The sequence below is a fragment of the Rhinoderma darwinii genome, chromosome 5 (assembly GCF_050947455.1).
Source record: "Rhinoderma darwinii isolate aRhiDar2 chromosome 5, aRhiDar2.hap1, whole genome shotgun sequence".
In the NCBI taxonomy this organism is placed as follows: domain Eukaryota; kingdom Metazoa; phylum Chordata; class Amphibia; order Anura; family Rhinodermatidae; genus Rhinoderma; species Rhinoderma darwinii.
Window position 1 is genome coordinate 338,303,745 of NC_134691.1, and position 15,812 is coordinate 338,319,556.

The 15,812-nt window shown below is 45.1% G+C and overlaps 1 protein-coding gene across 1 annotated transcript; it reads right to left on the reverse strand.

The window, feature by feature from the left end:
• Window positions 1–532: 532 nt before the first annotated feature.
• LOC142652209 (E3 ubiquitin/ISG15 ligase TRIM25-like) lies at window positions 533–7,897 on the reverse strand. Its single transcript, XM_075827788.1, has one exon. It carries the CDS (start codon window positions 7,603–7,605, stop codon window positions 6,016–6,018), a length of 1,590 nt encoding a protein of 529 aa, XP_075683903.1. The 5' UTR covers window positions 7,606–7,897; the 3' UTR covers window positions 533–6,015.
• Window positions 7,898–15,812: the final 7,915 nt, after the last annotated feature.

Below are 15,812 nucleotides of genomic sequence, written 5' to 3' on the forward strand. Positions count from 1 at the left end.
GGCAGCATTTAGATGCAAAGTACAGCAGCTTGAGAAATAACTAATGCAGCTCTGGATGTGACTGGAGTAGAACACCAGTTGGCTGCAGCTCTGCATTGTGGGAGGTGTGGTGATTAAACCAGTTGCTGTATAGATGTAGAATAAAACTAACTCCCAGGATGCAGCGCAGCAGAGTGAATCACATCATAGGAACTCCGCTCCTAGAATTGCTTTTGTCAGCACAGTGCCCTTGGGTTCCAACTGGCAGCTCTGGATGTGATTGGAGCATAAAACATAATGTAACCTTATTGGTTGACCCCTGTGCGGAGGCTAAGCCCCCAACAAGCTGATCAGAGAGAAACTAGCTGCCAGGACAGGTGTAATACATGGATGTCTGAAAACACACCTACTGACTGTTTCCATTAATAGTACTCTGCCAGGCATCTATAGAATTGAATGGTGACTCTCATTACAATGTTCTCCTACATTTCGGTGGTTGTTGGTAACAGGGGGCAATTACTTTTTCTCTGGACCTTTTGTCAGTGAAGGAAATGTCAGTAAGTAGTTTGCGGTGACGGGTCTGATGGAGCAGGTTTTTTTTTTTTCACCAGTTCTCCGCAGTGAGAGAATAAGCAGGAGGCGGTGCAGCAAGGGTTAAGTTACACTCGCATTCTATTCATGTCCCCCGTGGTCTCTTCTATTGTGCCTTGCTGACCGTTTCTATTGGCGTAGATGTCGGTTGTTGCCAATCACCGCCACGTCTGATATTATAAGTGACAGGCTGCGATGGTCTGCGCTGTACTCCCATGTGATATACGGAAAAATTCCAATACTCCGGAAAAGCATCATGCAGGGATTAGGGGGTAAGAATTCCTAACGTGGAGTTGAATGCCATCTATTGCTCTCTGTTATCAGCCATTTCAGGCTGGGAGAGGATAACTGCCGTGTTCTACAATGTCCCCCCATTTAGGTCCCACCTCTCCAGTGCTGAGAACTTCCAGCTACATTTACCTTCATAGGTGTGACTGATATTAGCCGCTTCTCTTCGGTTGCGTTCGCACGTCGCAGTCAATTTGCGTGTTTTTATTTTTTTATGCAATTTTATAAATTGCTCATTTAAGGTGTGACGGCCCTTTAACCGCAGACTGTTTTGGCCTTCGGGCCGCGTCAATTTTTTTTTGTTTTTTCATATTTGCATTTCAAAAGCCTAAAACATTTTTCATCGGCGTAGACGTACCAGGCTTGTTTTTTGCGAGACGTGTTTTCTTTACGTCACCATTTTGACGTACATATAATGTATAACTTTTATTGATTTTTTTTGGGGGGGGGGGGCAAAAAACAGCAATTTTCTATAATTTTCTTACAGTTTTTGTTTACAGTGTTCACCGTGCGGGACAATTAATATGTCCATTTTCTCGCACGGGTTGTTACGGATGCGGCAATACCTATTATTATTATGGTTTTTTTTTATTTATTCTCAATGATAAAGGCCTTTGAAAGGGAAAAAATGTTTTTGTTTATATGGGAATTTTTTTATTCTAGAACTTTTTTTGTTACTCCCCCAATGGGACTGGAACATGCGCTGCTCTGATGGCTCCCATAATACTTTGCACTTCTATGTTAGACCTGATTCACACACTGTTTTGTGCTGCGTTTTTGTCCGTTTTTCATCGTGTTTTTAACTGCATTTTATACGGCTTTTTTATGCCTTTTTTTTTTAGTGCGGCCAAACGTTGCGTTATATTCTGTACTGAAATGTAAAATTCTCTACATACAATTGCATTTTGCAGCGACTCCCATTATCCGCAGAACATCTGGAACGTCGCCTGGAGTAACAGCTGCTTCTTGTGGTGGACGAGTGTTCAGGGCGAGAAGACATCTGGAGAAGTTTCGTGTCTTCCCCCCCTCACTATAGTGTGAAAAGTAACATGAAGCACCGAAACATAAAGACCTGCTGCGTCCCGTGTAATTATCACCATAAAACAGAACCCGGACACTCAAGGTCAATCTGCATCAGGCCAAGCACGTCGTGGTGCTGGGAGGTCAATGTGTTCAGATGCCTGGGTAAAGGATGTGTTCAGATCTACTTATACAGGGGTTGTCTAATATGTATGGGGGCCTGTTGGCTATCCCTGACGGCAGATGTTGGGGGGAGGGATCGAGCTTGAACCGCCCCAAATCCCAAGAGTCCACTCCATTTTATATTACCGCCAAACCTATACACACTGATACAAGGGCAGGTTATACCCCAGTTCCTATCAGGATGCAGACAAGACACAGGATAGGTTATAAGTGTTTGATCGCCAGAGATCGCACCGCTGGGAAGCCCACCAATCAGGAGATCGCTGCACTCGGCTCTCAGGCAGTCCCATAGAGAATGAATGCAGCGGTAGCACGAACGCGTGACCTGCCGCTCCATTCACAAGGGGACTCAGGACCCCCGTTCTCTTGATCAGTGGTTGGACCCCCAGCGATCAAACACTTATGACTTATCCTATGGTCGTTGTAATGGGATAACCCCTTTAATTATAAAACAAAAAAAAAAAAAATCGCTGAGAAATCGGCAACAATAACAGCACATTAGGCCCCCTGCACACGTAGCGGAATTGTGGCTGAAAAAATGTTAAAATTCGCAACAAATCTGCTATACTGCGTATCCGTCCTGGTCGCCGCAGGGAATTCTGGACGAAATACCACACCAAATTGTGGTGCAGTTTTTCGGCCGGAATATCCGCCTCGAAAATCTGCACGTAAAAAAAAAAAGTTTCATACTTACGCGTAGCCATGTCGACGCGTCGCTCTGCCGTCCTGCATCCCGGTCTCCTGGGATGACATTTCATCCCATGTGACCGCTGCAGCCCGTGATTGGCTGCAACGATCACATGGGATAAAATGTCATCCCGGGAGGCCGGCCTGAATGAAGAAACACAGAATTCTGGGTAAGTATAAGATTCTTTTTTTTTCTGAGTTGTGAGTTTTGCGGCGTAATCGCAGCTTTTCCGCCGCAAAACTCGCAACATATGCTATTTGCTTTTACCTTCTCATTGAATTCAAGAGGGAAAACCCTCGCGGAAATCGGAAATTAGTCGCGGAATATCTGCAATAATTACGCTACGTGTGAACTCGGCCTATGAGTGGGTTCCCCTTAGACTGGGTTCCCACACGTTGCAGTAGATAAACAGGTAACCAAAAAACGCAGGTGTTTTATCGCAATTTTCCTCGGTTTTCACAGGTGAAACGCGTTTTTGACGTTTTTCACCTGCAAAAAACGTGCAGCAAATAAGTCTTGCAAAACCGTGACAATTTGTGGTAAAACGCGTGTCACTTGTTTTTTGACCGCGTGTCATCTGACCATGTGAACATAACAATGTGGCTTTTCTGCGTCCTGCTGGGAACTGGGGTATTCCCTGCCCTTTTATCAGTAGGGATCTCTCCTTATGTGACAGAGGGGCCCCCTCGGACAGCAGGGTCTGCACCCCCGGTAGTTACGCCTCGGCGCCCACGTTCAGGGTGTTGGTGCCGGTGGGATTCAGGTCCATATACAGTAAACGATCTTCATTTTTTAATTGTTACGTTTCTGGGAAGGGACGAGAAATACAATATTTATAGGTCGCAGATTTACAGAAATGATCAGTAATGTCAAATATTCACTGCAACAGCGAGATCATAAACAAAGAGCACGGACGCGATCACCCGCCATAGATCCGCCCAACATCAGCCTTATACAATATAGACCATGCCCCCTTTCTGCTATGCCCCACCCACTTTTTAGTAAAATGCCTTGAGCCTCGCACGCGTCCCATTTTTTTGCGCAAATTGAGATTTTTAAGCATTTACGACTTTTCTACGCCAGAAAACTGCAGTAGAAAGAGCATTAAATCCCCCCTTTAAGTTTCAATTCCTTATTATTTTTAAGATCTCTGTTTGCTTTAAGTAAATAGGAACATTCTTACACCCAGAGGCTTAAAACCTGTACAGAACGAATATTTCCCACAGCTGAGGGTTTGTTACAATTGTATCCAGTCTAGACAATCTTCTGTGTGCTAAACAGCCTGAACTCCATTTTACCTGCACTGATACATAGTAACAAACTATCAGGACAGAAAAGAGATTTGTGTTGCTGGTGTGTTTAGCTAGACTAAAAGCTTCCAGAAAACCAGCAGAATTGTGAATGCAGCTTTGGATGTAACTGGAGTATAAGACATAATGTAACTCCTTCGTCTTCTGTCTTGAGACACGGGGATCAGAGGGGAGTCTGGAAAAGCTGAGGAGACCCCCCCCCCCCCCATGGGAGGCCATATTGGTTGTCACCCAACTTTTTGAACAAACAGATACAACAGAGAACAGGGTTTCGCCAGAAGAGGACGTTTTTTCTATGAACACACTCGGCGTAAATACTGCAATGGATTTCTTTGCGGAAAATCTGCAGCGTAAGGCTATGTTCACACACTTACTAAAAAACGTCTGAAAATGCGAAAGCTGTTTTCAAGGGAAAACAGCTCCTGATTTTCAGGCGTTTTTTTAGCAACTCGCGTTTTTCGCGGCACTTTTTACGGCCATTTTTGGAGCTGTTTTTGTATAGAGTCAATGAAAAACGGCTGTTTTCCGAAAATGAGTAAAAAACGCCCTGACAGAACAGAACGCCGTATTTCCCATTGAAATCAATGGGCAGATGTTTGGAGGCGTTCTGCTTCCGTTTTTTCAGGCGTTTTTCAAGGCGTAAACTCCCCGAAATACGCCTGAAAAGACTCCATGTGCACATACCCTAAGGGTATGTAGACACGGCCGTTTTTCGGGCCGTAAACGCTCCAAAAACGGCCAAAAAATTGGAAGCAGACGGAGCGTTTTTCTTGGGACGTTTTTGGAGCCATTTTTCATTGACCCTGTTGAAAAAAGCTCCAAAACCGGCCGTAAAAAAACGCAGCGAAAATCGCGAGTGGCACAAAAACTGTCTGAAAATCAGGAGCTGTTTTCTCTTGAAACGTTTTTGAGTTTGTGTGTGAACATAGCCTAATACAGTAGCAACAGAGTGGTTGAGATTTGAACAATTCTCATCTACACGCTGCAGAAAAAAAATCAGCCCAAAAAAGTTCATAAATTGACCTGCGGTGCGTTTTTTTTAAGCCGCAACATGTCAAGTTATGCGGTGGAATCGCTGCTCTTCTGTTGCGCATTTTGCCCATTGAACTCAATGGGGGATGTAAAACCTGCAACAAACAGCAGATGTGTTGTGACTTTTTCGTCAGAAACATTACGATTCCAACGCAAAAATTGCAAATGAATAAAAATTGAGCAACCACTCACAATACAGCTTTCATTTTACATGCAAATTTGAAGAAATTAAAGTGGAGTTCTGATTGGCTGCTAAGGGCAACAAGGCCAGTTTTCATGTTAGACAGTCTCCATAAATAAGGAAAACTGGCCTTGTTGCCCATAGCAACCTGTCAGAACGCAACTTTCATTTCTTCAACTTATCATGCAAAACGAAAGCTGTATTGTGAGTGGTTGCTATGGGCAACAAGGCTAGTTTTCCTTATTTATAATAACTGTAACATGAAAATCAACCTTGTTGTCCATTGCAACCAATCACGGCAGCTTTCATTTTCCAAAACAAGTTGAAGAAATGAAAGTGGAGGTCTGATTGGTTGCTATGGGCAACAACACCAGTATCACATTAGACAGTTTTCCTAAATAAGGAAAACCGGCCTTGTTGCCCTTAGGAACCAATCACAGTGCAGCTTTCATTTTACCTCACATGTTGAAGAAATGGAAGCAGAGTTCTGACTGGTTGCTATGGGCAAAAGAATCTATCAAAGAGTCTGAAATAACGATCTATAACAGAAATATAGCAGCAAATACGGAGTAAAAAAACATGTGGTATCTCCCACTACTACAGCTCAGATACATGCCCCCCGATATTTGTGTCATCTACTAGATACATGTAATATATGACCCCCACCCCCCATCTATTAGATACTCATCACCACAATAAAACCCCAAGGTGAATAGTTGTGGAGGAGTGAACGAGTCGTGGTCTTAGCTTCTGATGCGGACCCAGGAATTATTATAGACGCAGAACGCAGCGTGAAGAGGTTCTGTGAAGTGAGCGATGAAAGTGTGTAGGTGCCTGATGGACTCACAGACCTGATAGAAGGACAATCGTCCCGCCTCGTAGTCCAAGTATATGCCCAGTCTTTCCACCGGCGTGTCGGGGTACAAGGGGTTTATCTTTGAGTCGTGTATGGCCGAGTGCGTTTTATCCGACATTCGCAGACACCAGGATTTTTTATTGTAGCCAGTCACGGCCCGGTCTCCTTTTCGCTCTATACTTGGGTAGGCCAATCCCACCATCCAGTAGCCGGATTCACTTGTCTCCACCTCCCAGTAATTTTGACCGGACGTGAATATTCTGGTGCTTAAAATGTGATAATTCACAAACCGTTCTGGGGTCTTGGGTCGACACTGCTTATTCTCCGACCAAGAGGCCGTTTTCAAGTCCCGGGACACTGCTACGTAGTCCCCGGCCGTGTTGACGTCCAGTAGTATATCCGAGGCCAACTTCATGTTGAAACCTCGTTTGGCTTTCAGACCGGTCACGATGTCCGCTAAAGTCGTGTGTAGTATTACCGAGATCAGTCCTTCATCCAGATCACATACAGCCTGGACTTTTTTGTCGTCTCTCTTCCTGTCCTCATGTTCTCCATCCTCAACCACGTAACATTTGGTGGCATCCGACTCCCGTCCTTGCAAGACGGTCAACGGGTCGGTGATGTTGCACAGCTCCTCGATGCACCTCATCTTCTCGGTCAACTCATCTTTCTCCATCTCCAGTTGTTGGATGAGATCGGACACGTGAAGTGAAACCTGCACCTCTTGACTTGTGATCTCCGTCAAGACCTTCCTCTCCAAAACTTCCAGCTCTTCTCGAATTTCCTTGAACAAGAGGGCGACCCTTTCGATTATGGTGGCCGCCTTCTCTTCCACTTTTTGCCGGTGTTCTTGTAAACTTTGCACCTTCTTTTGGGTCTCTTCTCTTTTTGAGGTCAATTTCTCCATCACGAGTCTCAGTTTCTCCTTCTTTTTCTTGGAGGCCTCATAGAGTAGAGTCACCTGATGTCCCCGATGCTCTCCAAAGGCGCAGCAGGACACGCAGATGCATGCGGCGTCCTGCGAGCAGTAGTATTCCAGCAATTTCTTATGGACGGAGCATTTTCTATTTTCCAAAGACGTCGTTGGCTCGGTCAAGGTGTGCTCCACCAGCTTGCTGTGCGCCTGTAGGTGGACCTCACACAGGGAAGTCTCGCATTGTAGACACGTCTTGACTGCCGGCACAGGACAATGCACACAATAAGTACAAAAGATCCCCGCTTGCTCCTGCACCGGCCTGGTGGACAGGAAGCATTCCACTATATTGCATAGTTTCATGTTCCTCGGCACTGCAGGACGGCTTAAATACTCCGCTCTGCATTCAGGACAGCTGTAAGTGCCCGCTTCTTCCTGGGTATCCAGGACACGGCTGATGCAGACCTGGCAGAAGTTGTGGCCGCAGTTCAGCATGGCAGGATCGGTGTAAATGCTCAGGCAGATGGAACAGTTCAGCTCCTCTTTCAGTTCAGCAGAAGCCATTTTTTGGAAGAGCTGCAGGACACAAAGGAACTGTGGGTTTTGCTGCAGCCTCCTGACACTGTGCAGACCCTCTGTAGCAGTAATGGCAAAGCCACAAGCCCTTGACTTTCTCCCCCAGGGTATATGTAGCTGTGCGGCGGAATAGAACAAGAGTTCATCTGCCAACACTCCAATAGACGACTGATGTGAGCCCCCAATAGCAACGCCTCTCTCAGACTACATTGCCAGAAAGTGCAAAGTCAGCTGTGATTGGTCAATGTGTTGATAAGCAGAAGAAAACTCTGAGACCAGAACAAAACTTAGGTTATTTCATGTGTTGGGGATTTAAAGAGACACTAACCCTAAAGTGGTCAGCTTATAATAGTGCAGCAGCGTTATAAGAGGAGCAGCTGATATCCGTCACATATGTGGATGTAAATACCTCTGGAGTTTTTCAGCCCTGGAGACATAAAGTAGTGATCATGGGGGAGGGGAGGTTTCTACACTTCCAATCTGTCATCTCTCTCCAGTCTAAAATGGCTGATAACAGGGAACAATCGATCGTATTCGCCTGTCCTACAGTCACCCTCTTCCTGGCCTGAAATGGCTGATCGCAGAGAACAATAGATTGTATTCACCTGTCCTACCGTCCTCTCTCTCCAGCCTGATATGGCTGACAACAGGGAACAATAGATCGTATTCACCTGTCCTACAGACAGCGTCTCCTTAGGGTGATATTACACAGGCCGAAATGGGCTGTGTAAATGAGCGCCGATCAAGGAGACAGCTCGTTGATCGGCGCTGGTTTCACAAGGAGCTATGGATGGGGACGAGCGATCGTTACTCCGATCCCTCGTCCTCATACGTTATTATCATGTGGGCCCCGCGTCGTCCCTGATTACACACCAAGATGTGCTGCAGACAACTATAAGGCTGGGTTCACACATGCACGTCCGTTACGGCTGAAATTACGGAGCTGTTTTCAGGAGAAAACAGCACCGTAATCTCATCCGTAATGGCATGTGCAGGCGTTTTTCGCAGTGTCCATTACAGACGTAATTGGAGCTGTTTTTCTATGGAGTCCATGGAAAACGGCTCCAATTACATCCCAAGAAGTGACAGGCACTTCTTTGACGCGGGCGTCTTTTTTACGCGCCGTCTTTTGACAGCGGCGCGTAAAAAAAATGACCGTCGGCACAGAACATCGTAAGACCCATTCAAATGAATGGGCAGATGTTTGGCGACGCTTTGGAGCCGTATTTTCGGACGTAATTAGAGGTTAAAATGCTTGAATTACGTCCGTAAATAGGGCGTGTGAACCCAGCCTAATAGTTGCGGCCCTTTAAAAACTATGCAATTAGCCGATGAAACAGCATTTATTCTCTCATTGGCTGATCGCTGCCCTGTTTACGCGGTTCAATTATCGGGAACGTGCGTTCGGTGAACGCTCTTTTAACTGATAATGGCCCGTGTAAAAGGGCCTTGAGTCCCTTTAATATTGCCATATACATTACATTCATGTCTACCAGTCCCTCCCCAGGACACCTCGGTTGGTTTATTATTCAGCTTTAACCCCTTGAAGATCCGGCCAGGCTTGTGTCACCACATTTATGGACTGACCCCTGGATTTGCCATAAATGTCTTAGAATTGTGTGTCTCTCCTCTGGGACCCGCACCCATCTCTTGACCCCTGTTCCGCCTGGTGAGCTCGCAAAGTTTAGCTGTTTCCGTAACTTCCATAGAAGTGAAGAAGAGGTGCGGGAGATGGTGATGGTCCCGGGGTAGGGACCTACATTTTTAAGACATTTATGTTATAGCCTGCGGATATGCTAGAAATACTTGTGGTGACACAGTCCCTTTAGGGACCAATTCATTTTTGGGTTTTAACCTCTCAGCATTCTGGCGGTCACAAGTTTTTTGATTTTAGTCCACACTTGTATTTCGCGGGAGTAATTGGTCTCTCAGTAACATTTTTGGGGACATATACGTTAAAGAATAATTTATATTAATTTATATTTGGACTAAAATGCAAAAAAAAAAGTTAGCATTTTAATTTTTCTTTTTTTTATGCCATTCACCAATCACCCTAAGGGGCGCATTCACACGAACGTGAATCTCGTCCGTGCGATTTCAATGGGGCCGTTCATACATGGAAGAGTTTTTACGCAGGGAGACTCACTGCATGTCCTATATTGGTGCGTTTTCACGCACCTGCGCGCCCATTGAAGTCAATAGTTGCGTGAAAACCACGCACGGCTCGCGGATGTTGTGCGTGGTTGGCGCATCAGTTCCATTAAAGAAATAAAATGGGCTTTGCGAGTGCGTGCAAAACACATGCCCCTCGTAAAGCACAGATGCAATAACGCAGCACACACGGACCAGATTTACGCACGTTTTTTTACGTGTGTAAATTTGTCACAGTCATGGAAATGTAGCCTAAATAATATAGTAGATTTATAGAACAGGTTGTTACAGTTATGGTCGGGGGGGGGGGGGGTAACTAAGAAAGACTGGGCCCCATAGCAAACTTTTGACTGGGACCCCCTCCCTTGGGTGTCACACACAGCCCCCCTGTATACAGTGCCATACAGCCCCCCCCCCACCTACCCCTTATGGCTGCTACGGTGGTAGTATCGCCACTGTTTATGGTGATATCCAATATTTCCGTATTATTTGTACAGTTCCCGTAATAAAATGTATTATATATAAAACTATTTTGTTTGCGTGTTTTTTAATTCAATGTTTTCTTTTTGCCACACATATTATTAGTTGCATTTTTTATTCCCATTATGGGGGTTTTATTGATAAGGTACCTGCATATATACATATATATGTGAGAACATTAGCTTTTGCTAGGGCACACCTAAGAGACAGCCCCAGGGTCCTCCAATGGACCGAGTTATCTGAGTGTGGGTAGAGATTGCGTTACAGGATAGCCCTATGATGCGATTAAAGGGGGCACCCGCCTTTGCTTTGCTCTTGTGTGCCGCAAGCCGCTTTGATTGCAGCATACAAGGGGTCAAACGACGGACAGAGGGTTGTAAGATGTCTTTCGTTAGAGCAGGACCATGGCTGTGTGCTACAGATCAAAGCAAAATATATGTGGCTGTAGAGCAGTGGAGGACTCTGGGAAAAAGGCTATTGCCTAAATATTACCACCATACAGTACCCACATAAAATCTCTCCACAGTGCCCAAGTAATATCCCCATACAGTGGCCACACAATATCCCCATACAGTGTCCACATAATATCATCATACAGTGGCCACATAATATCCCCATACAGTGGCCACATAATATCCCCATACAGTGGCCACATAATATCCCCATACAGTGGCCACATAATATCCCCATACAGTGGCCACATAATATCCCCATACAGTGGCCACATAATATCCCCATACAGTGGGCACATAATATCCCCATACAGTGGCCACATAATATCCCCATACAGTGGCCACATAATATCCCCATACAGTGGCCACATAATATCCCCATACAGTGCCCACATAACATCCTCATACAGTGGCCACATAAAATCCCCATACAGTGCCCACATAATATCCTCATACAGTGGCCACATAATATCCCCATACAGTGCCCACATAATATCCCCATACAGTGGCCACATAATATCCCCATACAGTGTCCACATAATATCCCCATACAGTGTCCACATAATATCCCCATACAGTGGCCACATAATATCCCCATACAGTGCCCACATAATATCCTCATACAGTGGCCACATAATATCCCCATACAGTGCCCACATAATATCCCCATACAGTGGCCACACAATATCCCCATACAGTGTCCACATAATATCCCCATACAGTGCCCACATAATATCCCCATACAGTGGCCACATAATATCCCCATACAGTGGCCACATAATATCCCCATACAGTGTCCACATAATATCCTCATACAGTGGCCACATAATATCCCCATACAGTGTCCACATAATATCCCCATACAGTGGCCACATAATATCCCCATACAGTGCCCACATAATATCCTCATACATTGGCCACATAATATCCTCATACAGTGGCCACATAATATACCCATACAGTTCCCAAATAATATCCTCATACAGTGGCCACATAATATCCCCATACAGTGGCCACATAATATCCCCATACAGTGGCCACATAATATCCCCATACAGTGGCCACATAATATCCCCATACAGTGGCCACATAATATCCCCATACAGTTACCACATAATATCCCCATAGAGTGGCCACACAATATCCCCATAGAGTGGCCACACAATATCCCCATACAATGTCCACATAATATCCCCATACAGTGCCCACATAATATCCCCATACAGTGGCCACATAATATCCCCATACAGTGCCCACATAACATCCTCATACAGTGGCCACATAATATCCCCATACAGTGCCCACATAATATCCTCATACAGTGGCCACATAATATCCCCATACAGTGCCCACATAATATCCCCATACAGTGGCCACACAATATCCCCATACAGTGTCCACATAATATCCCCATACAGTGCCCACATAATATCCCCATACAGTGACCACATAATATCCCCATACAGTGGCCACATAATATCCCCATACAGGGTTCACATAATATCCTCATACAGTGGCCACATAATATCCCCATACAGTGTCCACATAATATCCCCATACAGTGGCCACATAATATCCCCATACAGTGCCCACATAATATCCTCATACAGTGGCCACATAATATCCTCATACAGTGGCCACATAATATCCCCATACAGTTCCCAAATAATATCCTCATACAGTGGCCACATAATATCCCCATACAGTGCCCACATAATATCCCCATACAGTGCCCACATAATATCCCCACACAGTGGCCGCATAATATCCCTATACAGTGGCCGTATAATATGCCCATACAGTGTCCACATAATATCCCCATACAGTGGCCACATAATATACCCATACAGTGGCCACATAATATCCCCATACAGTGGCCACATAATATCCCCATACAGTGGCCACATAATATCCCCATACAGTGCCCACATAATATCCCCATACAGTGCCCACATAATATCCCCATACAGTGGCCACACAATATCCCCATACAGTGTCCACATAATATCCCCATACAGTGCCCACATAATATCCCCATACAGTGGCCACATAATATCCCCATACAGTGTCCACATAATATCCCCATACAGTGGCCACATAATATCCCCATACAGTGGCCACATAATATCCCCATACAGTGCCCACATAATATCCCCATACAGTGTCCACATAATATCCTCATACAGTGGCCACATAATATACCCATACAGTGACCACATAATATCCCCATACAGTGCCCACATAATATCCCCATACAGTGGCCACATAATATCCCCATACAGTGGCCACATAATATCCCCATACAGTGCCCACATAATATCCCCATACAGTGGCCACATAATATCCCCATACAGTGGCCACATAATATCCTCATACAGTGGCCACATAATATCCACATACAGTGGCCACATAATATCCCCATACAGTGCCCACATAATATCCTCATACAGTGGCCACATAATATCCCCATACAGTGGCCACATAATATCCCCATACAGTGGCCACATAATATCCCCATACAGTGGCCACATAATATCCCCATACAGTGCCCACATAATATCCCCATACAGTGTCCACATAATATCCTCATACAGTGGCCACATAATATCCCCATACAGTGCCCACATAATATCCCCATACAGTGGCCACATAATATCCCCATACAGTGCCCACATAATATCCCCATACAGTGGCCACATAATATCCCCATACAGTGGCCACATAATATCCTCATACAGTGGCCACATAATATCCCATTACAGTGGCCACATAATATCCCCATACAGTGCCCACATAATATCCTCATACAGTGGCCACATAATATCCCCATACAGTGGCCACATAATATCCCCATACAGTGGCCACATAATATCCCCATACAGTGGCCACATAATATCCCCATACAGTGCCCACATAATATCCCCATACAGTGTCCACATAATATCCCCATACAGTGGCCACATAATATCCCCATACAGTGCCCACATAATATCCTCATACAGTGGCCACATAATATCCTCATACAGTGGCCACATAATATCCCCATACAGTTCCCAAATAATATCCTCATACAGTGGCCACATAATATCCCCATACAGTGCCCACATAATATCCCCATACAGTGCCCACATAATATCCCCACACAGTGGCCGCATAATATCCCTATACAGTGGCCGTATAATATGCCCATACAGTGTCCACATAATATCCCCATACAGTGGCCACATAATATACCCATACAGTGGCCACATAATATCCCCATACAGTGGCCACATAATATCCCCATACAGTGGCCACATAATATCCCCATACAGTGCCCACATAATATCCCCATACAGTGCCCACATAATATCCCCATACAGTGGCCACACAATATCCCCATACAGTGTCCACATAATATCCCCATACAGTGCCCACATAATATCCCCATACAGTGGCCACATAATATCCCCATACAGTGTCCACATAATATCCCCATACAGTGGCCACATAATATCCCCATACAGTGGCCACATAATATCCCCATACAGTGCCCACATAATATCCCCATACAGTGTCCACATAATATCCTCATACAGTGGCCACATAATATACCCATACAGTGACCACATAATATCCCCATACAGTGCCCACATAATATCCCCATACAGTGGCCACATAATATCCCCATACAGTGGCCACATAATATCCCCATACAGTGCCCACATAATATCCCCATACAGTGGCCACATAATATCCCCATACAGTGGCCACATAATATCCTCATACAGTGGCCACATAATATCCACATACAGTGGCCACATAATATCCCCATACAGTGCCCACATAATATCCTCATACAGTGGCCACATAATATCCCCATACAGTGGCCACATAATATCCCCATACAGTGGCCACATAATATCCCCATACAGTGGCCACATAATATCCCCATACAGTGCCCACATAATATCCCCATACAGTGTCCACATAATATCCTCATACAGTGGCCACATAATATCCCCATACAGTGCCCACATAATATCCCCATACAGTGGCCACATAATATCCCCATACAGTGCCCACATAATATCCCCATACAGTGGCCACATAATATCCCCATACAGTGGCCACATAATATCCTCATACAGTGGCCACATAATATCCCATTACAGTGGCCACATAATATCCCCATACAGTGCCCACATAATATCCTCATACAGTGGCCACATAATATCCCCATACAGTGGCCACATAATATCCCCATACAGTGGCCACATAATATCCCCATACAGTGGCCACATAATATCCCCATACAGTGCCCACATAATATCCCCATACAGTGTCCACATAATATCCTCATACAGTGGCCACATAATATCCCCATACAGTGCCCACATAATATCCTCATACAGTGGCCACATAATATCCCCATACATTGCCCACATAATAGCCTCATACAGTGGCCACATAATATCCCCATACAGTGCCCACATAATATCCTCATGCAGTGGCCACATAATATCCCCATACAGTGGCCACATAATATCCCCATACAGTGGCCACATAATATCCTCATACAGTGCCCACATAATATCCCCATACAGTGGCCACATAATATCCCCATACAGTGGCCACATAATATCCTCATACAGTGGCAACATAATATCCCCATACAGTGGCCACATAATATCCCCATACAGTGGCCACATAATATCCCTATACAGTGCCCACATAATATCCCCATACAGTGGCCACATAATATCCTCATACAGTGGCAACATAATATCCCCATACAGTGCCCACATAATATCCCCATACAGTGGCCACATAATATCCCCATACAGTGGCCACATAATATCCCCATACAGTGCCCACATAATATCCCCATACAGTGGCCACATAATATCCCCATACAGTGGCCACATAATATCCCTATACAGTGGCCACATAATATCCCCATACAGTGGCCACATAATATCCCCATACAGTGCCCACATAATATCCTCATACAGTGGCCACATAATATCCCCATACATTGCCCACATAATATCCTCATACAGTGGCCACATAATATCCCCATACAGTGGCCACATAATATCCCTATACAGTGGCCACATAATATCCTCATAC